This window comes from Vipera berus, assembly GCF_964194415.1.
Source record: "Vipera berus genome assembly, chromosome: 2".
Lineage (NCBI taxonomy): Eukaryota > Metazoa > Chordata > Lepidosauria > Squamata > Viperidae > Vipera > Vipera berus.
The window spans coordinates 94227842-94255108 of NC_138203.1; the positions used below are offsets into that span (position 1 = coordinate 94227842).

Genomic DNA, 27267 nt, shown 5'->3' on the forward strand with positions numbered 1-27267 from the left:
AGGGAGCGAGTCACCCTGAACAAGGCAGCCGGGCGATTATCTGCGGACGCGATGAGGGTGGAAAAGTAGTTGGATTTTGCCACCCTTATCGCAGCGAGATAAGACCTGGTGAGGATTCTTAATCGCAATCGGTCGGATTCGGATCGACTGGATCTCCAACGGCTCTCTAGGCCCCGTCTCCGACGCTTCATTTCCCGGAGCTCCGCGGTGAACCATGGGGCTCGCTGGGATCTGCACCGGGTCAGAGGCCGCAAGGGTACAACTCGGTCCAGAGCCTCCGTGGCTGCCTTCTCCCAGGCTTCCACTAAGGCATCCGCCGAGCTGTGAGCAGGGAGTGCATGTGCGTCCCCAAGCGCTGCCTGGAACCTATCAGGGTCCATTAGGCGCCTAGGGCGGTACCATCTGGTTGGCACCGCGCACCCACGGCGGGGGGTGGCAAAGGGGAAGTCTAGCCGCACGAGGTGATGATCGGTCCATGACAGGGGCATAATAGTCGTGGCACCCCCACCGATATCATCGCGCCACCGTCCAGATAAGAACACCAAGTCTGGGGTGTGGCCTCTCTTATGAGTCGGTCCAGAAATTATTTGCGACAGGTCCATGGCCGCCATGGAAGCCATGAACTCCCGAGCCAGATCGGACGATCCTCCCAAGGACGGTAGGTTAAAGTCGCCCAAGACCATGAGTCTTGGGAATTCAACCACCAACCCTGAGAGGACATCGAGTAGCTCGGGCAGGGCTGCCGCTGCACGATTAGGTGGTAGGTATGCCAGCAGCAGGCCCAACTGCGCCCCCGGGCCGTATCTCAGTAGGAGAGACTCACACCCGACCATCTGAGGGACGGTGATCTCTCGCGGGCTAAGGGATTCCCTGATGATAACTGCCACTCCCCCGCCCCTCCCATGGGCCCGAGGCTGGTGCAGCACCTGGAAACCTGGCGGGCAGAGGTCAACCAGAGGGACACCACCCTCTTGGCCCAGCCAGGTTTCCGTGATGCAAGCCAGGTCCGCGTGCTCGCTCTCCACTAGGTCACGAACAAGGTGTGCCTTGTTAGCTACGGACCTGGCATTCAGGTAGACCAGCCTTAGCATGGGAGGCTGCACACCTTCGCTCCCGGGACCTCCGGGGAAGTACAGAGGGTCGGAGCGTCTCACCGCTTGTACAGAGCGGAGATGACACTCCCGGTGACGATACGGCCCTCTGTTTGTGCACCTTCTGCCGTTCCCCACCATCCTGGGAATAGGATGTTCGTCAGTACGCCATCGGTTATTGTCGGCGACTGGTCCTCGTTTCTCACCATGGCGAATGGTCGTAAGCCTGGCCTGCGTTATGGCACCCGGAAGGTCTGCCTTCCCCGAGCAGCCATACTCTTTTCCCGCCCCCCTCCCTAACCCGACAAAAAACTTAACAAGAAACTTAACCAGGGGCCTCTTGTTGGTCTTGTGATGGAGGCCCCTGACCCTGCCTGGCCATCTCTCAGAGGCCCAATGGTCGGGCCCGTCATCGAGGTATGATGAGTTGAAGGCAGGACGAACCCAGGAGAGGGGGGAACTCCTGAGGGCGAGTAGATCTATGCAAGAATATTGAAGCCGCATAGGGAGCATTGGGGAGCATTGGGAAGGCGGTCCCCTGGGTGGAGCATTAGAAGGAGGGTGTAGTCGGGTAGGTGGGTATCTGGACCGTCACCCAGCCACTGCCACTTGGTTGGGTGAACCCCAGAAGCAGTCCACTCCCCATCCTCTCACGATGGATTGTGATTCTGCTTCTGGGGGTGGTCCAGGACCCACTCTGGGTGAAGCATACCCCATAGAGCTCTCACCTCTATGGGGCTGCAGGTGTAGGACAGGCCACTCTGCCACCGTGGCTTGCACCCAGGCCCATCATGTCCTGTGGGGCGAGGGAGGGCAGGGGGGTTCGGAGCTGGAGGAGGCCAGATGTTGATGGCCTCGGTGGTCTAGCCGCCGTCATCTCCAACGGTCAGCTGCATCCTGGCGTCTTTAGGGGTGTTGATCGGCACGGAGATCGCCACGCCGCATCTAGTGGTGCTGCCGTCGGGGGGTTTTCGGTGAGATTGGGTGACCGGGGCCTGGAGAAGTTCAGCGCCGCTATCAAGGCTCCTCGGTGGTGGTCGATCGGGTCCGCATAGCCGGTCTGCGGCACCTCCTTGATCCCAGGGAGATGCCGCCGTTGTTCAGGAGCAGGCCAGGAGGTCGAAGCAGGGCAACGACCCCGGCCCCGCTCAGGGCGGTTGCTGCGGCTGTCTCTTCCGCCGCCTAGCTGATCCATTTGATCCGCGGGGTCTTTCCTGATCATCCCTGGCGTCGCTGTTGGCCAGGGAGGCATAATAGGGAGCCGAGGGTGGAGGCACCGGCCCCACTCTGGATGGCTGCAGCAGTTGCAGCGGCTCGGGGGCGGGTTAGAGGCGCCCCATCGCCACTGCCCCCGCCGGTCTTCGGGCCCGTGGGGAGATGACAGGTTAGGGCCCCGCGGGGTACTCGCCGTCGCCGCTGCCGACGATGCTGCCGCCTCCGCTACCCAGCTGGTCCGCAGCGCCTCCGTTGGTCGCTTGGGGACGCCGCCGGAGGAGTCGAACAGGTGCGGGGGTTGGGGCAGGGCAGAGATGTTGCCGCCGTCGCCCGGGAGCCGGTCAGGGGGCCGGGGCAGAGCAGAGCCTCCGGCCCCCCCTGGATGGCTGTGATGGTTGTCGTGGACCAGGGGCGGGCTTGGAGAGGCCCTGCCGCCACCGATACCGTCGCTGCCGGCTCCCTGAATAGGCGAACAGCTGATCCGCAGAGAAGTCGCAGTCGCCAGGGAGCTGATCAGGAGCCGATCAGGGGGCCGGGGCAGAGCAGAGCCTCCGGCCCCTCCTGGATGCCTGCCAAGGGCCAGGGGGCGGGCCTGGGGAAGCCCTGCCGCCACTGCCATCGTGGCTGCCGGCTCCCCGAATAGGCGACCGAGCTGGAGCTTGGGAGTCGTCGCCATCGCCGCTGAAGGCGCCTCCGCCGCACAGCTGATCCGCGGAGACGCCGCTGCAGCCCGGGAGCCGATCAGGAGCCGATCAGGGGGCCGGGGCAGAGCAGAGTCTCCGGCCCCTCCTGGATGCCTGAAGGCGCCTCCGCCGCACAGCTGATCCGCGGAGACGCCGTTGCCGCCCGGGAGCCGATCAGGAGCAGATCTGGGGGCCGGGGCAGAGCAGAGCCTCCGGCCCCTCCTGGATGCCTGAAGGCGCCTCCGCCACACAGCTGATCCGCGGAGACGCCGCTGCCGCCCGGGAGCCGATCAGGAGCAGATCTGGGGGCCGGGGCAGAGCAGAGCCTCCGGCCCCTCCTGGATGCCTGAAGGCGCCTCCGCCGCACAGCTGATCCGCGGAGACGCCGCTGCCGCCCAGGAGCCGATCAGGAGCAGATCTGAGGGCCGGGGCAGAGCAGAGCCTCCGGCCCCTCCTGGGTGCCTGAAGGCGCCTCCGCCGCACAGCTGATCCGCGGAGACGCCGCTGTTGCCCGGGAGCCGATCAGGAGCAGATCTGAGGGCCGGGGCAGAGCAGAGCCTCCGGCCCCTCCTGGATGCCTGAAGGCGCCTCCGCCGCACAGCTGATCCGCGGAGACGCCGCCCCTGCCCGGCAGCATGAACAGAGGTAGAGGCAGGGCAGAGGCGCTGGCCCCCGTTTATAACGGTTGCCAACGGCCCAGGTGGCGAGGCGGAGATGTCCCGGCACCCCTGCAGCTGTTTCGGGAGGCAGCGGGCGGCACCATTGCCCAGCTCATCTGCCCGAATTTCTGGCCCCACCCCAGGGGTCCGCTGACATCCCTGGGGGGCTCCTGGGGGGACGCCTTACCGTTGGGGGCTACGGAGCTCTCCCCAGCGCGTCCGCCATCTTTGGAGCCAGGGAAAAAAAAAAACTATATCTAGGCTATGCATTGTGAATGAATAAATATTCATCCTTAATGATGTTATGAGAATCAGTCGGATGTAGTAATTAAAATACGAAGGTAAAGACCCAGACATCATGAACTCTAGTCTTGCCTTAGGCAAAAAGCCAGCTGAGTGACCTTGAGCCAGTCTATTCTCTCAGCCCTAGGAAGGAAGCAATGGCAAAACCACTTCCCCAAAAAATATTTGCCAAGAAAACTGCAGGAAATTGTCCAGACAGTTACCAGGAGTTATGAACTTGATTTGAAGGCGCACGCACACACACACGCGCGCACACACACACACACGCACACACACACGCGCGCACACACACACATTATAAAAGTTGAATAAGTAAGCAATAATGATTAAATGAATAATTTCTCTGCAGCTTTCCTTTCCAGTGTTAATGTTGGGCATGGCTGGATTAGAATAGTTATCTCTGAACCTCGCTCTCCTAATCTATTCTACTCTTCCTGGACAGAGTTCACAATTTTTGTTTATGAAGATGGGAGATTCTGATGGTAGAAAATACAAGGCAAGGCAGCATAATTCAAATATTGAGCAAAAACAAAAAGAAACCAAAAATCAGGTCACAATTGTTCTGTGAACTATTGAGAAAAATATAATGAAATGCTTTGAACAAATATTACTGATAATCCAGGAATTCAAGACATCTCCTGCATTAACCATTTTCTCTTGGTACTGTGATGACTGAATGAAGGATCCCTAAAATTTGGCATTGTGACTTTGATTTACAATTGTAAATTGTTCTGTTCTGCTGTATCAGAACAATGAGTGCTTAGTGAGTTTTGATATCAGTTTTTGATTTTCAGAGTAATATAATTTTCACTAGTCCCAGAGACAAAGTAGAACAAAGCTGCCCACAGTCTATAAGCTGCATCAGGGACAACTTTGTCCTAAAATATTTGCTTGGTAAAATGCCAAGCTTACATAGAAACACATAAAATCCTATGTTGTAAATGACCATTTGCAATTTAAATACAGTGATTGTGTATTGATAGAAACTAATGGATAATATGGTTGGCTTTGATAAATGTAAGTTCTGTGGTTACATGGATATGATCAATAACTTTCATAAATAAGGAAATTTATTGGCAGCCTGAGGGCTGTATGTGGCATTGACACCCCATTTGCAACCCAAGAATCTCAAGATAGGCATTAGTGAGAGTAGGTTAATTTCAGTAATATTCTGTGATTGAAACTCTAAAATAAGGATAGGCATGAAGATGATGATCTTGGTGATGGAGAACAGTAACCCCCACCCCATTTTTAACTTCCCACAAAATCCCCAGAATCATAAAAAGAACCCTGTTGTTTGAAAAAAACATTTCCATGTTTTCGGAAGGATTTGGCTGAACTGCTGACTTGTTAAAATATTAAACTTTAGTCTCCGGCTTGGAAAAGTTTCCCTGCCTCTGCCTTATGATAAAGGCGTTCAGTAATTATAGTGTGATGACACTGAGCATGTTCCATTGGCTTCTTCATACATGCAGCTTATAAATTGCTTTCCAGTTATGAAATTATCCATTTCTGCTGTGAAATTCTCTATCAATGGATTGTCTGTGTGGCAAATGATCTTCTTCCTTGCCATCAAGTGAGCGATTTATGAAATTAGTTAATGAATTCGAGTTTCCCATAAAGACTCTTAGTCATTTTGATCTGCAGAGAATTAGAGTCCCAAAGATCCCTGTGAGCAGGATTTAACATTAAATGAATATCTATTTCAATATGTGCTTTAGCTACCTTGACTTGGAAAGTTTGTTATCCAAAATACACCCTGCCTTAAAGACAACCCTGGAAAGAAAGATTAAATAAGAAATGACATAATGCATAAAGAGGCCAAAATACATCACTGTTTCCATTTAGGAGAAGAGTAGGCACAATATTGCTAATGGAACTAAGTGGTTGCCTTTTTCTTTTGCTCTCTATTTATTTATTTGGTTTTTGCAGGTAGCCATGGAGGTAGTGCTCTTCTCCCACACGACATCAATGAATTCCCGGAATATGGGTCTGTAGAAGCTCAGACACTGGAGAAATCATCTGAGATTCAAGGGGAAGACGTAACAAGTGCTTTGGATGGACATCTGAGTGATCAGATGCTCCACGAACTTTATGAAAATGGCAGTTCTGGTGATGGAATGGAAACAGCTTCTGAAACATTGCAAAGCCTGCCCCAAGAGGAAGAACATTCCCAGCTTCTCAACAGACAGAGTGAGATTTCTCAAGATTTAGAATCAGAAAAGGCCCAGGATGCAGGCAGTAAAGTTTTTGGTTCAGAGATACAAATGGAAAGTGAGAGAAGGACTGAGAGAACAGTTGAAGAGGTAGCTAGGGAGAAGGTTCTTGCAGGTCAGGAAAAGCCTTCAGAAATACCTCTTCCATCTGAGGTAATATCGGAGAGAAAATTGTACTGGATCACAGAAGAGGACTCTATGATCTTAACTGTGAAAGTTCAGCCTGCGACCTTGCAAACCTCTGGCGGTGGAGGAACTGAGGAAGCCCAGAAAATATGTGAAAGGAGTAGTCACCTGCCTTTGGCTGGTCCAAAGGATGAAAACCTGAGCATTGATGGTGGCGTCAGAGATGCCTGGGCAGAATTTGAGCGGGAGTTTGCCATGGCTGATGCAGAAAAGGCCGAAGCGTTCCCCGAGAGGAGGATATCGAAAGAGACAGCAGTGAACAAACATGTGGAATTTCAAGGGGTGGAGATTCTTTGGATACAAAAAGCCGAGGAACAGAAAGAAAAGGGGCATTCTGAAATAGAGAGTGTAGAAAGGAGAACTTTCTCCAACTTGCCAAACTATCACACATCATACATTCCTTCAACAGGATTAATTGGCTTGCCTGATCACCCTTGGAATGTGTCCTGGAAAAACCTCAAATCACTGACATCCTTGACAAAAGGTGAAGAAGATGAAGTCTCTGGAAGTAAAGAAAAGGATTGGGGTCAGGAAGGAAAATCTGGGCCAGACAAGGACAGGTAACAACAATTACTAATATTCATGTTTAATGCAGGGGCAGAAGAGAACATATTGATAACATTGATTTCTTTTATTATTTAAGAATGTGCTGACATGTGATTCCATCATTGTTCTGGGGTGGAGAGGACAGAGGCATGGCTGCTTTAATATTTCAAATTTTGCAGTGCTGTTCAACACAAAGTACGCCAAGTGGAACACTACTATTTATCGCAACAGTACATACACAACAGTAATCAGAAAATCACATCACACAAAGCTTTTTCACAACTGTAGACAGATCAGAAACCACAGATCTAGTTTACACTGGTTGGAAACCTAAGACACAACTGTGTAAAACAAATGCAATGAGCCTCTAGCAGTGGAGGGCATTGCACAATTTATGTGGGGTCCTGCCAGTAACTTTTAAATGAAGAACCTTCCATAAAGTCACATGCTGTAGGGTTGTTGAACCTTAGTTGACTAGATTCTTGGGTATAGGCTTGAGCAATAAATCTTACTAACTGCAACTTAACCTATGGTCCTGCCTGACAATAATCTAGTCAACAAACAGTATTTGCGCCAGATAAGGGTCAGCAGAATTCAAGAGAGGTTGGACTTAGATTGTTTGTGGGAATGTAATGTATCTAGGCTGATGACTTGCTTAACTCCTCCCCCTGTTCTTCTCCTACACATGCATGGGGATGGATGGATGGATGGAGGTGGGGATATATTTTACTATGTGAAGGGCCTGCAAGTTTGAAGATCTTTCCATGAGTGAGAGAACTATAGATCAGCTGGATCAGGCCAACTGCAAATTGTTCTGGCTGAGAAAGAGGGAAAATTCCTGCAAACTTCTGTAAGCTCCCCCCCCTTTTTTTTTGTAAATTCAAGTTTTTTGCAGGTCTATTCCCAGTAGAGTTCTTAAAGGATTGGGGAATTGGCAGTTGCTGATCACAGCAGCCTCTTAAACCAACTATTAGAGAATCAATATTTGTAGCTATTTTGATTAGATGGATAAATATATAGCACATCACCTTCCTATTTAACCATCACAGTAATATTCAAATTATTTTGTGCAATTGCCTCTCCGATTCTTCCATATTTAGCAAATCTGGTGTTTTTTTTTAAACAAAATGTGTTTGCACCATGTACTGATGTGTTAGGATGCTTTGTGCATTTAAAAACAAGTGCAGCTAGTCCTACAACAGTTCATTTAGTGGCCTTTCAAAGTTAACAACGGAACTGAAAAAAGTGACTTATGACCGTTTTTCACACTTATGACCATTCTAGCATGCCCATGGTCACATGATCAAAATTCAGATGCTTGGCAAGTGGTTCATATTTATGACAGTTTCAGTGTCCTGGAGTCGTGTGATCAGCTTTTGCGACCTTCTGAAAAGCAGAGTCAGAAAGGAATCCAGATGTTATTAACTTAACAACTGCAATGGTCGTAACTTGAGGACTATTTTTACTATAATTCCTTTTGCATGTATTTTTTTTCTGAACACTGATTTTGCTTTGTTTTATTTTTAAATTAATAATTTGATCAACACATATAAAGAACAGCAAATTGCTACATGAGAGCAAAAAGGATGAGAGAAGACAGTGGTTGAAGAATAAAATATTGATAAATGAAAGATTTGCATTTATCATAAAGTTTAAATTAATTTATAGGGACGTGGTGGCTCAGTGGGTTAGGACGCTGAGCTTGTCGATCAGATGGTCGGCAGTTTGGCGGGTCAAATCCCGAGTGCCGCATAACAGAATGAGCGCCTGTTACTCGTTCCAGCTTCTGCCAAACTAGCAGTTCGAAAGCACGTAAAAAGGCAAGTAGAAAAATAGGGACCACTCAGGTGGGAAGGTAACAGCGTTCTGTGCGCCTTTGGCGTCTAGTCATGCCAGCCACATGATCACGGAGACGTCCTCGGACAAGCGCTGGCTCTTCGGCTTTGAAACGGAGATGAGCACCGGCCCCTAGAGTCGGAAACGACTAGCACGCATGTGCGGGGGAACCTTTACCTTTACCTTTACCTTAAATTAATTATTTAATTAAACATATAGAACTAGATTCATTATGTCAGCTTAACTAAAAAAATCTCTGTAAAACTTTAAATATTAATGTTAACACCGATATCGCCATCATTTGTTAAATTTTCTAAAACTACTTTAAATGTATAGAGTCGTGTAAAAAAAAAAAGAAAGGAAAAAAATGAAAAAATAAAATAATTTTAACCAGGAGAAAAATCAGTACAAACAATTCAGTGCTGTTTCAAATTCTCTCCCAATGATTCCAACTAACAATTGGGTCATCATATTGAAATTGCTTTTAAGAACTGTTTTTATGTTAATTTCCCCCCCCCCCCCTCAAAATCCATTCTCTGTGAGTTTATCTTGTTGACTGAGATATAGGGAAGCCACTCTTGCTTAAATTTAGTCAAACTCCTGTTTTGTGCTTTTGCTTTGAAAAATCCTTGGATTCTTCTACATAGCAACAGTAAAGTTTGAATGTAGAGCCACAAATTTTGATCCAGTGCCAGTCACAGGACGCTCTTTGAAATGCTAAGTACGTCTGCTGTTGCTCCTTTTCAATTATTTTGACTGTCCTAGCTGTTTGGCACAGGTCAAAATGTTCACTTGTGGTATTACTCTCAACAAATTGGGAAACTGACAAGTTGAGGAAGGCCCTAAAATGATCATCCATGAATATGTAGGCAAGGGAAGAGGCTTTTTGTGCATGATTTTTGTATGTGCTGAAGCATGTGCCTGTATTTTAGTTTAGCTGTGGCCAAATTGGTGCTCTTTCAATATAATCAGACAATAACTCCCATTTTCCCAGCCGGTATAGCTGGCAGTATTGGCTGGGAATGATAAATAATAATTATCTAACAGATCAGGCAAAATCCCAGCTGAGACAGTCTTGATTTGGATGCTAGCTTGGTACTTGCTGGCATCTTCTCAGCATTGCTTGAGAAACTGAGCCCTCCCTGAAGTTGTTTGTTTGTTTGCATTTATTTATTCATTTATCCTTTGTTATTTTTATCAATAACTCAAGATGGTGAACACATACAAGGAAGTACTCCTTCCTCCTCCTATTTTCTCCACAACGACAAGCCTGTGAGGTGATTTGGGCAGAGAGAGAGAGAGGGAGAGGGAGAGGGAGAGGGAGAGAGAGAGAGGAGAGAGGAGAGAGGAGAGGCAGGCCCAAAATCACCCAGGCCTAAGGCAGGACTAGAACTCAGGCCTAAGGCGGGACTAGAACTCACAGTCTCCTGGCTTCTAGCCTGGTGCCTTAAGCATCAGATCAAACTGTCTGAGGAAAACCCAGTATGCTTACTGCATGTAGGTTATAAAGATACCTAGGCATCTAAATGGGCAACCCTACCTCCTGTGGAAGGCTTTAGAGACAATAGGCAAGGTTTGTAGGTTCCGAGTGCAAATCTCTCCTGCCACTTTTTCTCCAAACAGATCGTTTCCCCAAACATCTGAATATAGCAGCTTCTCTTTCTCAGCTTCCCCCCCCCCCCCCGTTCAGCTGCTCCCCGCCTAGAATTCTTCTGGTGCACATTTTGTTTTGCCAAGCTACCCAGCTACACAGCCTGCCATTTAGGGTAGTAGAAGATTTGAATTTTAAAAGATTTCTGCTTTTTTCCAACTTCCCAAGTCTATCCATAAGCGAATAGACGGGGGGAAAAACAAAATGTTTGTATTTAGATTTAAATTTGAATTGCCCCAGGAGCTTAAGACAGCAAAAATGGCTGTTTCTGTCTTCCTTAAAGGACTTATAAGTTGTATTGTTTGTGTTGGAGAAAAATCTAAGGTTACTTCAAGAAAACTTCATTCCACATTCAGTGCTGTATGGGTAATCTTCAACATATTACCAGTCACTTAGCAGCCATTCAGAGATACAATAGATCCCCCAAAAGTATCAGGATCCGGATTTGAAGTTCCAACAGCTTCCCCCCCCCCCATGATTACATGATTTTGTCCACATTTACAGCAGTTTGCAGTGTCCCACAGTCATCTGACCACAATTTACAACTTTTACCTCTGGTTTTATGGCAAAAAGTAGCCATTGTAGACAATGGGTTCATTTAATGACACCACATTCACTTAACAACTGCCACAAAAAAGTCATAAAATCAGGACTGTCACACGATAACCTGTTTAATGACTGGCATAACTTGACCATAATTCTGGGCTTAGTTATAGTCATAAGCCAAGGACTAGATGTAACGACTACATATCGACAGTATTCTGCACAATCTTAGCTAATTGGGGCCACATTTGGAATGTTCAAAACATATTATGGGCTCTCTCCTAAAATGATTGCTGGGTGGAAAAGCTGGTCCATTCACAAAAGGGCTGTCATGGGGCATATAACAAATTGCAAATCATTGACTTCCCAGAATATTATTTACAACCTGTTTTTTGTCTTTTCCACACAGGATACTCTCTGCTCTTCTTAACTTTATGTTTGGATTAAGTGCACTTCCAAACCCTGAGCTGTAGCTGTGCATCACTTTTATTTCTTAAAAAATATTTCTGGAGCCTTTTTGGGACTTCAAAGTTTTATCAATGAAGATGATGTTGAAGGCATCATGGCAGCATCATAGCATGCCAGTTTGCAATTTTTGAAAAAAAGATTTTTTTAAGAAATGTAAAAAGACAACTGGATAGATAACTTAGCTAGTGCCAAGGGAGGTGTATATAGTCACTTAGAATATGGCTTTGTCTCTATTTGGCTTTAATTTCAGAATTAGGCAATCTATAGTTCCAATACTTCCCCCCCTACAGCTCCCACAATCCTTTTCTTTGTCTATGTTTATGGTACCCAGATCTGATGGAAATTTGTTAGAGAGCTGAATAGTATCAAGATGCCTGTTACTACCTTTCTAGAATCTCAGAAAACATTATTCTGGAATAAGGAAGATAAATCTCCATTGTATCCTTAGTCCATGTGCATATTAAGAGGTTCCCTTAATGCGGTGTTTCTATTTTTAACTCAGCTCAAGCTCTCTTCTTTGCTAAGATAAACTGTTTTACTGCTCTAACAAGTAGATAGGGTCAGCTTACTCATACAATGAATGATTTATTAGTACCAGTATGTTTTTTAATCACAGTTTGCATAAATAGGTTTTAATTTGCATGGTAAGTAAACACTTAATAGTATAAACAAAATGTAGAAATGAGTAATGTGTTAACTTTAATTGTAAACACAACAGCAGGAGTCTTCACTATAACGTACCTTAGTTAAATTGTTCTAATAACTGGCCTTCTTGATGCCATAGCAACTGCTTTATCAGTATTAAATGGGCTTTGCTATGACTAAGCATGGGTTGGCCTTTTTTTCCAAAATGAGGGATCTGGATTATAGTGCTTATCTTCATGGAATATCTCAGGAGAGTAGTTATTTTATTTGATCTAATAATTAAATAGATGAAAGGATTTTCCAAGTCACTTAACCCAATAACCATTCATAGTTGGTGTAAGGATAATAATGTGATACACATATAAAATACTGCAATGATCTACTTAACATTAACTGTCAGCCACAAGAAATTGAGAGCCAGGTTTAGGTCCAAAATGAATACAAGTTTATTTCATGCTATCTCTAAACTATAATCTGAACTACTAACGGTCAAGGCAAATTGGCGGTAGAGAAGAATCAATGGAATTCAAGGACTTAGATCTCTTGTGGGCACGAAGGGACTCAAGACTTATGATGCGCTTGACTCTTCCCTCAAGCTCAGCCTGATCACCACCTACAGTAACTGAACCATAGTTGGTTGGGTTGATAAATGGTAAATCATGAACCAAAACCTATTCAATTATGGCTTAGTATGACTTCTGAACTCAGTTTGAATTCATACATACTATGTCATGGTATTTTTGAATAAACCATAAGAAGTCAGCTTTAGCTTTATGTGTGAATCAGGCCAATGATTAAGCTTCAATTAAGAGCTTAGAGGAAAAAAATAAGGAATTTCCAATGGTCTCAGTTGTGATGCAGTTTAATATTGGCACTCATGATGGTTTTATTTATAACGTCTAGGATCCCCTTGAATACAATTAGTTAAATAATTTTGAATCATATTTAAAAGGAAACCCTGTTTTCTATTAAGTACTATAAATAACTGAACAGTCCAAAGGCAATTTAAGGTTGAGGCCAATCACCAGAGAGGAGAAATAAAAGAATGAGGACACATTCTTGTTTCTGTTTCTAAGACCTCTTTTTGATTTTTTTAAAAAACGATTAAGCAATTAAAAGTGTTATATCACGGCGCAAGGGCTTAATGCTTTTAAAGATTTTAAGACTCCACAAGCTGTAACTTATGGTCTCTAAGGCAAATTGCAGCTTGGAGAAGACATGTGGCAGGAGTAAAAGATACTAACTTTACATTTCCCCACTCTCATTCCTTGGCTTGATTGCTGATGGTGCTAATTTGGAAAGGACCAAATAGCATTTTTTAGCCAAGATTTAGATCTTCCTCAAACAGGACAAAGTTCTTCTCTGTGATGTTTCTTGGGCATTCAGAAGCAGAGCAGATCTTGTGTTACTTTTTAATGCTCCAATTTCTGTTTTTTTATTAGTTTATAATATAAAATACAAAAATACAAAAAAGAAAATAGTACGAAAATAGGGGAGGGAATAGGGAAAGGAAAAATGTAGTGAAAGAGACAAAAAGAAAGAAGAGGCATTGATTTCTGATTCCCTTTGGTGCAGTAAAATAAGATAATAACATCAAACCTCATCTTTTACTTTTTACGTAATAGTATAAACTAGCCATTTCTATAACAACAAATCTGTCTAATCAGTAAAACCCAAAATTAAAGTTCCATTTTTTCCCCATCTCAAGCACAAAGTCCAGAAGCAATTTCCAAGTAGAAACAAAAGTAATTGTTTTTTTTCTTTAATCAAAGCAGTCCATTTAGCCTTCTCTGCTAAGTCCATCAACTTTTGCAGCCATTCATCCATTGTAGGAATCAAAGTGTCCCTCCATTTTTGTGCATAAAGTAATCTTGCTACCATCAACATATATAACCACCAAAGTGCCAATTTTTTCCCCCAAGTCTTTTTCCGTTAAACCCCAAAGTGAAGTTTCTGCTTTTATTGTTATATTCACTTTGAGAATTTTCTGTATTAAGATGTGAATCCTACTCTTATATTTCTTTGCTTTGTCTCATGTCCACCATCAGTGATGAAAGGTCCCTGAATAGTCCCAGTCTCTTCGGAAGCAGAGCAGATCTAATGTTAGTTTTTTATTGCTCCAATTCCTGTTCCAATCATATCAAAGGAATGGCCTTGTGACAGGGCTGTGTGGAGCAAAGCAGCAAGTTTTGAAATTTTGTAGGGGTGTGTGTGTGTGTGTGTGTGTGTGTGTATAAAACACATTAATAAAAGGGACGCGGTAGCTCAGTGGGTTAGGACGCTGAGCTTGTCGATCAGAAGGTCGGCAGTTTGGTGGGTCGAACCCCGAGTGCCGCGTAGCAGAGTGAGCACCTGTTACTCATCCCAGCTTCTGCCAACCTAGCAGTTCGAAAGCATGTAAAAATGCAAGTAGAAAAATAGGGACCACTATGGTGGGAAGGTAACAGCTTTCCGTGCGTCTTTGGCGTCTAGTCATGCCGGCCACATGACCACAGAGACGTCCTCGGACAAGCGCTGGCTCTTCGGCTTTGAAACAGAGATGAGCACCGGCCCCTAGTGTTGGAAACAACTAGCACGCATGTGCGGAGGAACCTTTACCTTTACCTTTAACATTAATAGTGATAATGTTAAAAACTATTCAGCACAGAAACACCATTATGCTTTCTTGAGTCTTTTTGAGCTTAAAACCTTTAGAATCCATTAATTGTAGAATATATGAAAAAGAAGGAAAGAAGACTCTTAACATTTATCTTCCAGGCCTCCAAAATACACATTCTCTCTCTATTTCTAACCTTTCCTGTTGTTGCTTTTTCTTTAAATAACTGCCTGAGCTGTTAGAAGAAAGGATTTAGTATGGTAGCTCCAGAATCTGTGAGAAGTAATATAAAATAGAGACACACAATGCGCCTTTTTTTCCGTTGAACACAATGAGCTGATGTTTCTTCGTACACATCATCCCATCGCAGCCACTTTTGTTTCTACTCCATCCTGAGTCTGAATGTGGGGGATGGAAAGTCACGGGTGGGGGGGTCGGGGGGAGGAGACAAAAGTGTCTGTTTTCCATCAAGACAATTGTAACCAGACGTTAAAGGCTAGTAATGGCTGTTTGCATGTGTTTGCATGAAACCACCATTATGTGAAAATGTGAACCCTGCCCACATGCAAGCTTATAAAGTAAATTAAAGCACTTTTTTAAAAAAACAACAACAACAACAACCCAATTTTGATTCCTAGGCTAATGGAGGAGGAGGAAGAAGAAGAAGAAGAAGGGCTCAATGGAAAAATGGAAGATGTCCTTGGGCAACTCTCTGAAATCTCAACAGATGTGTACAGCTCCCAGTTTGAAAGCATTCTGGACAATGCATCTTTATATTACAGTGCCGAGTCACTAGAAACGTTATATTCTGAGCCTGACAGCTACTTCAGCTTTGAAATGCCACTTACTCCAATGATCCAGCAGCGTATCAAAGAAGACGCTCAGTTTTTGGAAAGGACTCCCGACGGGGTGATGAGGAAGGACTCTTGCAATGGAGTCGCCAATGGACTCGGAGACGTTAAAGAGTCAGACGTCGCTGCAGCTTGTCCTTCGGAAAGGTAACGAGAGGATTGTCTTCACAATATTTGTGGGTTTGGTTGCATCTTGCTGCGGATAATCAGATGATCATCCTCCTTCCCCATTCCCATGAATCTCTTTTTAGGGTAGCAACTTTTTTTAAAACAACAAGACCGTTTGCTACTGGGTCTTCCAGTTTTTGATGGGTCTGATTTTTGCTGAGGTTGTGACGTGTTCTCATTTGTGGCCCTCTATTTGCAATGTGAAATGGTGTCACAAACCTTGTACGGAGTACTTAATCTAAGGGCCAAAGGTGACACTTCAGTGGGAGTGCTATTCTTTGGGTATATTAATTTTTCTAAAAAAAAAAAGAACGGCAGTGGGGTGAAATGGAAAGGGTTAACCTTTATGTGCCTTGACAATACTAATTTCATAAATTTGCAGTGACTTTTCTTCTGGTGATTCTTGGAGTAGGTAGTAGGTGTTGGTTTCCTGCTGTGAAATAGTATTGTGCTTTTAACAATAATTTCCCAGCTATATCTTGGTTTTCTTTCCCATGCAAAACCAAGGAACGGGTATGCTTTTGAAAATAAGCATTTTGCTTTCTCTTAAGGATATGCAGCTAAACTGGTACGGTCCTGTCATACTAGCTACCTAAAGAATATGGCGCTAGGAAGTGAAATAGCAAGTTATTGCCAGTAAATATATTTGAATAAAACTTTGCGGCTTTCACATAATGATAAAGAAGCTGAAAACTTTGGATCACATAGCATACTAGAAGTGTATTTTAAGATCAAAATGTGCCACCTCTGCTCTCTAAGCTCATGGCAATTTCCCATAGGTGGGGAAGGTGCTGCAACATGTGATGATGCCAGCATGTGGACGGCGGCAGGTTCAAAATTTATAGAATCCTTGGGTTGGAGAGATTCTTAGTCCAACCTCCTGCCCAGTTCAGGTTTCCTGACACCATCCTGAACAAAAATGTCTGTGCAGTTTTATTCTTGAAAACTTCCAGTGATGTAGCTCTTGTGGCTTCAAGAGAGAGGCTGTTCAGCTTCTTAACAGCTTTCGTAGTTAGGAAATTCCTCCTTACTTCAAGTTTGAATTTGTTAAGCTTTGATTAATTGGCTCTTGTTTAGAGAATACACACACACACACACACACACACACACACACACACACACACCATGTAACATCGCTTCATGTATTAGCAGATGGCTATCATCTCCCCTCAGCTTCTTTAGACTGAACATATTACGTACCTTTAATCTCTTTTTATAGGTTTGAGCCTCCAAGAATCTTATTGTCCTTCTCATTCTTGCACTCTTTCCAGTTTCTCAGTATGCCTCTTGTATTGTGGTGATGTCAGCCTTGTGAAGTAATCCAGAGAGGAAGCATGCCCAGGTGAACTAATGCTACTTTGAGGGTGAAGCTTCGTTCACCGAGCTTGTGGGTTGGTTTCCAAACGTTTCGTTACCAGGCTAGGTAATATTTTTAGTGGAGCTTAGGGGACGTCAGTGTCAGTGTTCTTCTGTTTATAAGGGCTTCAGGTGTGGGTGTGTCAAGTGAGGGTCTTTTGATGGGTCTTGTGATGGGTCAGGTGTGAGAATCTTGTGATGATCAGGTCAAGGTCATTGGGAGGTGAACTGCTGGGGGGGAGCTTGCGTGAGTTGGTTGAGGGTCGGTGCTATCTCTGGTTGGCTGTGGGGTAGATTTTGATCCTCGAAGGGTTTGTAGGCTGGTTGTAGGTCAGTGTGTCTGTTGATGGAATTGTTTGCAGAGGGCCAGGCTTCCATGAACTCACGAGTGTGGCGGATGGTAGCGTGGCCAATGGTTTTTGGGTCGCTTCAATGGAACGGGTGTTGTTTGGTGTCGGTGTGGGTAGAGATTAAGGATTTGGGCTCATGGCGTTTGACTGCCAGCCGGTGTTCGTGGATCCTGGTTTTTAATTGACGTGATGTTTGTCCCACGCATAATTGATCACAATGGTTAGAGCTGATTTTGTGGATTACATTGTTTCTTTCCCCCAAGCTCCGCTGAAGATGTTGCCTAGCCTGCTAAAGAAACATTTGGAAACCAACATGCAAGCTCGGAGAATGAACCTTCACCCCTCATCTTACACCTGAGCTACAGCTATTTGCCACTCCTGCTAACACTACTTTATTGTAAGGTTACATTAACAGTCTTTTACAAGTGTGAAAGTATCTCTCTCTCCCATTGCCTTCACTGCCCAAGCAACTAGGGAGGGTCCCTTCTCAGACATTTGCCATGTCCATATTCCTTCCATGGCTAAGTTGCCTCTTTATCTGACTATTTCCCAAGCTGCGGTTCTTCCTTGTTTCCCATAATCATTCCCACATACCATTAAAATTTATCAATAAAAACCGTATGCCAAGTGACGTTCGACCAGTGCAGCGTAGAGCAGTACTATCACTTCCCATGACATGATAGGTGATCCTCAGTTTACAACAGTTCGTTTTAGTGATCACTTGAAGTTACAACAGCACTGGAAAAAGTGACTATTTTTCACACTTACGACCATTGCAACTTCCCCATGGACACGTGATCAAAATTAAGATGCTCCGCAACTGCTTTATATTTATGACCATTCAAGTGTCCTGGGGTCAGGTGACCACCTTTTGTGACCTAGCAAGCAAAGTCAATGGGGAAAACAGAATCACTTAACAACCATATTCCTAACTTAACAACTGCAGTGATTCACTTGACCACTGTGGCAAGAAAGGTCATAAAATGGGGCAAAATTCACTTAACTATCTCACTTAGCAACAGAAATTTTGGGCTCAGTTGTGGTTGTGAGTCGAGGACTAATTGTATATCCCTGTTGATGAAGCTTGAACTTCATTAGCTTTCTTAGCAGTTGTGGCACATTGCTAGCTCATGTTAATCCTGTGATCAATCTATACTCCCAGATCCTTCTGCCAAGAACTATTGGTGAGCCAGATATCACCGATTTTGTACTCTGTGCATTTGGTTTTTCCTGCCTAAATGTGGTACCTCGCACCATTGAACAACATATTGTTGGATGGGACCCATTCAAGTCTTCTCTGTGTGTCTCCCTCCTTCCCTCTCTCTCCCTCTCCCTCCCTCCCTCCTCCCTCTCTTTCTCTCTTACACACACACACACACACACACACATTTTATGAGCATCCTTTCTATTCCCTACTTTTTGAAAATGTTAAGAGTGAAGAATTATTTTGAAGAATCACAGCATCTGAACCCTTGTATAATACATCTGTATACTAAACCAAGAAAAGGTATTTTCTGAGTTTTGATATGTAGCCCTTCCATTTTTAAAGATTTTTTTTTAAAAAAATCTTGCTTTTCTTAATTTTATAAATAGCTCAAGAGGGCAAACATATCTAATAGTCCCTCCTCCTCCTATTTTCCCCCACAAAAACAAGTGAGCTGAACTGGGCTGGGAATGACTGGGCAAAGTCACCCAGCCAGGTTTATGACCAAGGTTCAACTAGAACTTAGTTTCCTGGTTTCTAGCCTGATACTTTTACACTCTTTTCCATTCACCGCAACGATTACATGGCATTCTGCTTCTGCTTCAGCAAAACCATATTTTTTTCCATGAAGCCTTTTGTTTGAACACCTACATCCTGATGGGGAAATAGAATATGAACGTGTACAACCTCATCCCTTGCTTTGGCCTTTGCCATCTTTCCTAACACTATGTTTTTACGTTTTTGCTTTTTTAAATTTTACTTTGTCCTTTTCCATCTCTTCTAATGCTATCTTTCACATTAAAAGGTAAAAAAGGTAAAGGTTCCCCCACACATGTGTGCTAGTCGTTTCCAACTCTAGGGGCCGGTGCTCATCTCCGTTTCAAAGCCGAAGATTAAAGAACATTAAAGTTCTCTAAAAAGAAACCAGTCTTCCATTTCCGGTACGTATTTTACATCGCAAAATGCAAATAATTTTCAGTATAAACATCTTGGCAAGTATTCATAACTGATGTGTCAGCTGTGGGTGTCTCCCAGTAAATTATTGGTACTGTATGTGAAACAAGGCACAGACTTGGGATTTTCTTTTCGCATTGACTTTAAGTTAGATGTTTGAAGAGGAGATATTGCTATGGTAAGAGGCAAGCTTCCTGCAAATGTTATATGAATAAACCTTAAGCTTATTTTAGGAAATCCCAAGATCTGCTTTGAATTATAAAGTCTAGAACTTTTAGAAAATGTTGGCTTTTATAATCTGGCTTCGCTTCATTTTTTAAAAAAAATTCTTTCAACATTTATCATTGCTGTTAGTTGTTAGTTGGTACTTACCTAGTTGATTGTCAAAAACTAAGCAGTATTTGTTGTCATTACGGCTGGATGAGAGGCCTTAAGAAATCTCAGGATTGTAAACTAGGCTGGTAATTAAAGGGGAAAAAAATCTTTTGGAATAACGTACTGTACTGGCAATCTACTTTGATATTCTTGCAAGAAAATACTGATGTGTGAAGTCATCAGCCAACTTTAGCTCAAAGGAGACTAAATTTTGCTAGGGTGAAGCATGTACACTTTCAGGCTCTCTGCAATATACTGCTTCAAAATGCGAGACTTTTAAGAACAAGTCATGTCCTAAATAAAATATGAGCAAGAATCTAAACTGTTTAACTGAAGCATGTTAAGCGCCAGCAATGGGCCATTTCTGTAGTGCATTTCATGACAGATGGAAAGCCATGGCTGAACTAATCTCTAAGGAAAATGGCAAACAGATTTGGTTATAAACTGGAGCATAAAGCTAAATATATCTCCTGCTTTTCCCATTTAAGGTGAACGTGCTTTTCAGCTTGGCTGTGGTCGCTATTTGGTAATGTGCTTTTGCTGAGATTTTGTACACATAAACAAATCTGCTGTTACAGCTTTTTGTTTTGTTTTGGAAGGGCTTAGGATTCTGTGGTCTCTGGCCTTAGTAATAAAAATCTATAGTAATAACAATCATTTTTTTGTTAAAAGCCTACCATTACAATAAGGCAGATTAGGGGTGGAAGAGGGATTTGAAAGATTCCTAATGTGAAATTATTTCATTCAGTCTAATGACCCTCTTTTACCGGTCTACCATAGAGAGCGTCCTCTTGTATGGTATTGTGGTTTGGTATGCTGGTCTGACAGCCGCGGACAGCAAAGTATTACAGAGGGTAGTGAGCACAGCACAAGACATTGTGGGCTGTTCCCTGACACCACTGGATGACATTGCCAGGGCTCATTGCCTTGGAAGAGTGAGGAAGATTCTCAGGGATGACTCACACCCTGGACGGTATCTCTTTACTCTCCTACCATCCGGGAGGAGATATAGGAATATAGCCAGCCGTACCAACAGGCTGAAAAATAGCTTTTATCCGTGGGCTGTTAGGCTTTTAAATGGGACATAATCTTATGCAGAATTGACTTGGGAGGCCGGTGTGTGGTGTAGTCGGTTCACATAGTGTGGTGGGATGGAGGGTTTGTTATCACTGTGTGTTGGGGGGAGAGAGCACAGGGGGAGGCTCAGCTAATCTCAATGTACACATGTTGTACTTTGACAATAAAGGTTTATTATATTATGTTGAGGTCTAGATTTCAAGGGGACCAGGAGCTATGATAGGTCTTGTCCCACTACAGTATACCTCCAAAGAGATGCTTTATGTTTTCTCGTGAACAGCAAAACATTTTGTTTACATGTTATCGTTGCCTCAGGCAAGCAATCCTTAAAATATCACCTGCAGATCGGAATGTGTTTACAAGATTGGCACAGAATGAAATAAAAACAAAAACTGAGGAATATTTAAAAGACTTTCCTTTGAATCAGATAGCTGAGGCTGAATTAAATTTGGCTAGAATAGAAGTTTCTTCCCATTGTTTCCCCCCCACCCTACCCACTCTCTGGACAAGCATCATACAACTGCATTACAGTTCTAAATTCAGAAATTTTTCAGACAAGCTTCCCCTACAGCTGATCCCAATTACAGATTGGAAAATAGAAGAAAAAAAAAGTTGGATTCTGTAACTACAGATGAATAATTCCTTGGTCTAGCCTGCTTTGAGTCCAAGAAATGCTATTTTGACAGCGACGTGGAAATGCATTAATTTGGGAATGCACTAAGCAGCCAACAGAGGTCCCCTGTGATCTGTGCGTTCACTGTAGAATTCAGAGTAGAATCACTTGTGGATATCCTGTTCAGAGAACAAAAAGTCTTCAAGTGATGATGCTGATTCTTAGCAATCCCATTCAGATGCACCAAAAGGCAAAGGGAAGGGCCTTGGAAATAATGGGGATCCTTAGGCTTATTTCAGCTACAGAAAACAGGCAGCAAGCAGGGGGAGCAGCATTCTTTGCTCCACGGTGTCAGTTCTCAGGATTGAGTAAAAATCACAGCGAATACACAGAACCAAGTAGGAACTACAGGACCTTTTAGGTCTGCCCAACCACACCCCCAGTTCTGCTTTTGATCTGACAAAGAAGGAGCTAAATTCATGAGTTGGTGTTTTTTTATTTTTAATTTGGCCTGTGCCTGAGCAAGTGGGATAGGACGAGCGAAGCAATCCGAAGCCTGCATTCTGGGTGGACCAAGCCAGTAGTCGCATTGGCTGAGATTGAAAACTTCACCCAGGATGGCCGAAGATTGAGAAGTGGCCAGGGATGGAGAGAAATACTCAGAAACCTGGAGGCGTAAGTGCAAATATTGGAAGAAAATAGTGAAGCACACGGTGGAGTGAAACAAGATCCTGAGGGGTTGGTGCAGTTAGTCAAGGACTCCTGGCTTAGATCTTCCTGCCCAGATTGGATTTTACCTTATTTTATGAATAGGGATGATGGAAGTTGTAATCTAACAGGTCTTATGGGTGTTGAGTTGGAAATGGCTGCCATATGCTGATTGAGTGGGGGTTCTAAATAAATTTAGGTTCGTTTCCTTCCTTCCTTCCTTCCTTCCTTCCTTCCTTCCTTCCTTCCTTCCTTCCTTCCTTCCTTCCTCTTTCCATTCCATTCCATTCCATTCCATATAAGAAGCAAAAGAAGTAGAAAACTGCTGAATGTGGAGCAAAAGGGGGAGAAATGTTTCAGCGCTTAAGGGGCAGAAAGAGCCTGGTCCTTGGGGGGATGGGAAGAAAGGGCTGGAGAAAGCTGAATGGGTGGTAAAAAGAAGTGGAACAGAGTAGACAGTGATCTTGTGAGCGGCGGACGCATAGAAAATCATGGAGAATGGTTGTGTAGCTTAGAAACAAAGATTCTGGTTGGAATGGAGTGGGGAGGAGAGGGAAGGAAGGAAATTAGATGGAGATAACTTTCCTAAAACTAGATCACTCCCCACCCCCACCCCCATGTCTTCCTCCCCAGTGATGCTTTCCAGATGATGACTTCCTGAATTCCTAGCCACAATGCCACTGGCATTTCTCTATAGCAGAGTGGATAGGAAGTCCCAAGGCTGCACACCCAACGTTGCCTCCCACATGTTTTAATCTGTCAAGAGATTAAATTCTCTGCTATGTTGAAACTTCAGTTTGGACCCTGACTTCTAATGCCACTGAACCGTTGTGATTGCACAACTGCAAAAAGGAGAAGGAACAAGGAGTGAGTAGCATAAGGACTGAATGTCACAAATAGGTCTCTTTTTCAGCTAAAGTTGTAATACATATGCTGTTCTCCAAGTGATGACTCCAGATGACTAAATTCACGTTCAGTGGCTTACTGTCCATGTTAGGAGGGGTGATACCACACATTTAAATGCTAAAGCTGGACTAGGATAAACACTCACTGGCAAAATATTCATTGGTAGCTGGGCAGGTCTGTGTATAAATAAAGTGGTTTGTTTGTTGCAGTTGTTTTGGGCTTATAGCATCCTGCCCTTATATGCCCTGCAGAGAGACACATATTGCATTCCTTTGTCATATTCATCTTAGTGAAGCCTAATCCATTTATATTCAAGGATGAATAGGAGGCAGTTTTTGCCTCCTGTTCTTCTAGGACAGGATAAAATGATTGGGGTATAAAGCGATAAGGTGCACGTGGACCTATTTCATCAAGAATACATTTAGCTTTGACTTTTTTCTTGCTCATCCCATTCTGCCTGTCCCCAGTCAGAAAGAGTCCAGGAGGGTAGATGATGTAATCCAACAATATATATGGTGGGCCATAAGTGGCTCACTCTGGTGCTCCTTTGAGAGGATTTCAAGATACGTTTAGCCAAGAAAGCAGCTCCAGAGGTAAAGAGAAAGAATGCTGAATTGCTGGAAGCCAGAGAGATGTCTGTTGAATCTGTGGTCTATAACGCCAAGAGATTTAGCTTAAGACTGCCTGGAATCTAATTCCATTGTCTATAGAGGAGCAGCGTTCACCTTTTGTTGAGCTGAAAACTGCTTGTTAACTTGACCAATGGGCTTGAGTCTACAGTCCCTCAAAGTACAGGTAGTCCTCAACTTACGACCACAGTTGACCCCAAAATTTATGTTTGCTAAAGTGAGAGATTCGTTAAGTGAGTTTTGTCCCATTTTATGACTTTTCTTGGCACTTTTGTTTTTTGTTTGCAAGAAAACAGAAATAAATTTTATTTATTTGTAACATTTATATAGCCGCCCACCTTACACCAAACTCTGGTGGGGCTCCCAACTTTCAGTCCTCATCAATAGATATTCAAAGTTGTGAAGTCACCATTGTGCTACCTACTTCAATGTTTCTCAACTGTGGCCACTTTATTTATTTATTTTATTTATTAATTTAATTTGTATACCGCCCTTCTCCCGAAGGACTCAGGGCGGTGAACAGGGCCTTTAAGGTGTGTGGACTTCAACTTCCAGAATTCCAAGCCAGCTCTACTCTGCTGGCTGGGGAATTCTGGGAGTTGCAGTCCACATATCTTTTTTTCCCCAATAAATTTTTTTTGATTAATTTTCTATTATTACATTTGATTAGGCTTGATAAACATCGTGTTGTCCGGGTTAATTTGTTTGCTTAATAATTTGTTAAGTGAATCACTGCAGTTGTTAAATTATTAATACGGTTGTTAAGTGAAGCTGGTTCCCCCACTGACTTTGCTTGTCAGAAGGTCACAAAAGATGATCACGTGACTCCTGGTACATTGCAACCATCATAAATCTGAGTCAGTTGTCAACCATCCCAATGTAAATCACGTGACCATAGGCCAGAGGTGTGAAAAATGGTCCTCTATCACTTTTTTCAATGCTGTTGTAACTTCAAATGTTCACTAAGCAAGCTGTTGTAAGCCGAGGACTATCTGTGGATGAGGTTAGGACCGCAGCTAGAATTAATTTAAATTACACATAGTTAATATGATTACTCTTCATGTATTTTTCTCTTCTATCATATGAAAAGTTGATCATGGAGGAGCTCTGAGGAGCCTTATGCATTTCTTGGACAGTAGTAAAAGCCTTGCTCCACATCCAAAAGATGGGAGAAGCCCTAATTTTTACAACTGCTCTGAGGTAAGCATGGTGTCAACGCTGCTAACATTGGATGTTCTTGCTTTGACAATATATGAAAATGCAGCCATTTCCCCCTTAACTTGTGTGTTACTTTTAGAGTTAGAATTAGATTATGCTTGGGGGGGGGGCGAGGAGGAAGAATGTGTATGGGAATTAGTTAGACATAGCAACATGGTAGTAGAGTGTTTTTTTCAAGGTTTGAAATAAGAGATGATAAATGGCGGTTGGAGAACTGGAGGGAAGGTCTGCATTTCAAACTAATTGGAGAATGAGATTTGTGTCTGTTAATTAGAGGAGGGAATTGTGCTTTGATACTATGTGTTTAGGGCAGGAGAATTCAGATTTTGGCTTCAACCATGCCGATGCCATGCTACTTGAATAAAGATTCTTTAAGGTAAACAATGCCTCAGAGTTCTTTGAAGAGTTTCATCTATTGGAACCATGTCACGTGGCTTCTGATTTGGTAGATCAGTGATAAATTACTTCATGAGTCCTAGAAACTGGTCACAATGTTCTCGGAAGAGTGGCAGGTCTTTGGAGTTTATTTCCTTCTGGTGCTAGTTACTGGTTCCCTTTTAGTTACAGGCTGCTTACATCAGTAATTTTCTGCCAATGCAAACAAAGCAAAATCATCATTCTTAGCTGGCAAGTGTAGCTTACTGGACCAGATGTTTCTTTCTATGGATAATTTTGCAGTTTGCCCCTACCCTTTCTTTAAAAATTTGTGGGGAGTATATAGTAAGTCAGTATTTCTAATTTGGGCCCACAAGCCATTGCTACATTAGGACAATACAGTTGGTTTTTAATGTTTTTTCTGTCATCTGTTATATTTTACTTTATATTAATTATTTGTTGTGTACATTGTTTCAAGAACACCCAAGTATATTATCATTATGTGAAATCACAGCTGCTGGTTCTTTAGCTCAGGGGTCCCCAACCCCTGGTCCGTGGACTAGTACCAGGCCGCGGCATGCCAGCCACCGGTCCACACAAACAAGCAAAGCCCCATCTGCGAGACGCAGGTAGCACACAAAACCACGCCCCCTCCGGTCTGCGGAAAAACCTCTCTTCACGGAACCGGTCCCTGGTGCCCAAAGGTTTTGGGGACCTCTGCTTTAGCTGGTTTTGGTCTTCATACACATCTCGTTCATTCCAAGAACTTAGGGCAGGAGTGTCAAACTGCCGGCCTGCGGGCCGGATGCATCATGACGAAACTGCACCCACCCCATTGCTGGCAATGGGAAAAAAGTCACGATATGTTGTGACACGTCACGTGACGTCGCGAGCTTGACACCCCTGACCTAGGGTATTATAACATATCAGCTTAGTATAATTTATAGATTCAAGCAGTGGGGCCTTTTCTAATTGACATCTGGAAATTTCATCAATATGCCAATTTTTTTAAGTGCAGTTCAAGACTTCAGTAGGGGACCCAGTGTGCTGGGGCCCCCTTGGCTGGTTTCTGCCATAATATTTCAATTTTCGAATTTCAGATTGTGATACTTTGTGATCTTATTTAATTCTTTGTCCTTTATGTATTACCACATCAGTTGTCCACATTTCCTTTTCAACCACAGTTAAATCTGGTGGGTAGGCCAGTCAGATGTTTCACCCAAAAACCATGCAGTTCTTCACCTGGTGCTGACCAATGCTTGATTTTCCTCGCCCTTTTCTCTATGATCACTGCTGATATTACAAATTCTTTCATTTCACCTTCCTTTTTTTAAATTCTTCCCCACCTCCTTTATTTAAGCTGCGTTCTCGTTGTGTTTCTTTGGTTTGTCCCATGTCTGCATCTAGAATTGCATTTTTTTTGTTGACTGATTCACCACAGTCTCTCTGTTGATAAATTGACAGAAACATTTCTGATTCAAGTGAAATTGGAGATTCTGCCTGTGCCGTGCAATTCAAGCTTCGTATCTGCTTATTTTTTTTGACTACGGCTGTTATTTCTGCTTTATTATTGCCAGTGCTTCCTTAATTTTCATTCTTTCTAGGTGATGTTACTTGTTTGGATATTCTTAGATCTTCTTGTTCTTCAGCTTCTTCTTTTTAATCTGTTCTAGTTTGCTTGCATCAGATCTTAGCATGCTGATCTTATTTACAACATGATCTTCCATTTTGCTGGTGCACTGCTTGTGTATTGTTTTGTTTGTTAATTTTGCAAACCCAGATTTATAACTGCAGCCATGCTGTACATTGGTTGTTTTTAATATTTAATATTTCAGTACTGTCCCC

The 27267-nt window shown here is 43.6% G+C and overlaps 1 protein-coding gene across 2 annotated transcripts in view; it reads left to right on the top strand.

The window, feature by feature from the left end:
* Nucleotides 1-6294: 6294 nt before the first annotated feature.
* Nucleotides 6295-27267, top strand: part of LOC308663688 (PH and SEC7 domain-containing protein 3-like) — a 162027-nt gene continuing 141054 nt past the window's right edge. The window contains exons 1-2 of one of the 2 annotated variants that reach the window (XM_081320313.1): nucleotides 6295-6913; nucleotides 15277-15636. In XM_081320313.1, the coding sequence (XP_081176439.1) occupies nucleotides 6366-6913; nucleotides 15277-15636 (908 nt within the window). In that variant the 5' untranslated portion in view covers nucleotides 6295-6365. Of the gene's footprint in view, nucleotides 6914-15276; nucleotides 15637-19372; nucleotides 19509-27267 lie in introns of those variants that run through there. The other variant, XM_081320315.1, reaches the window with a different exon arrangement.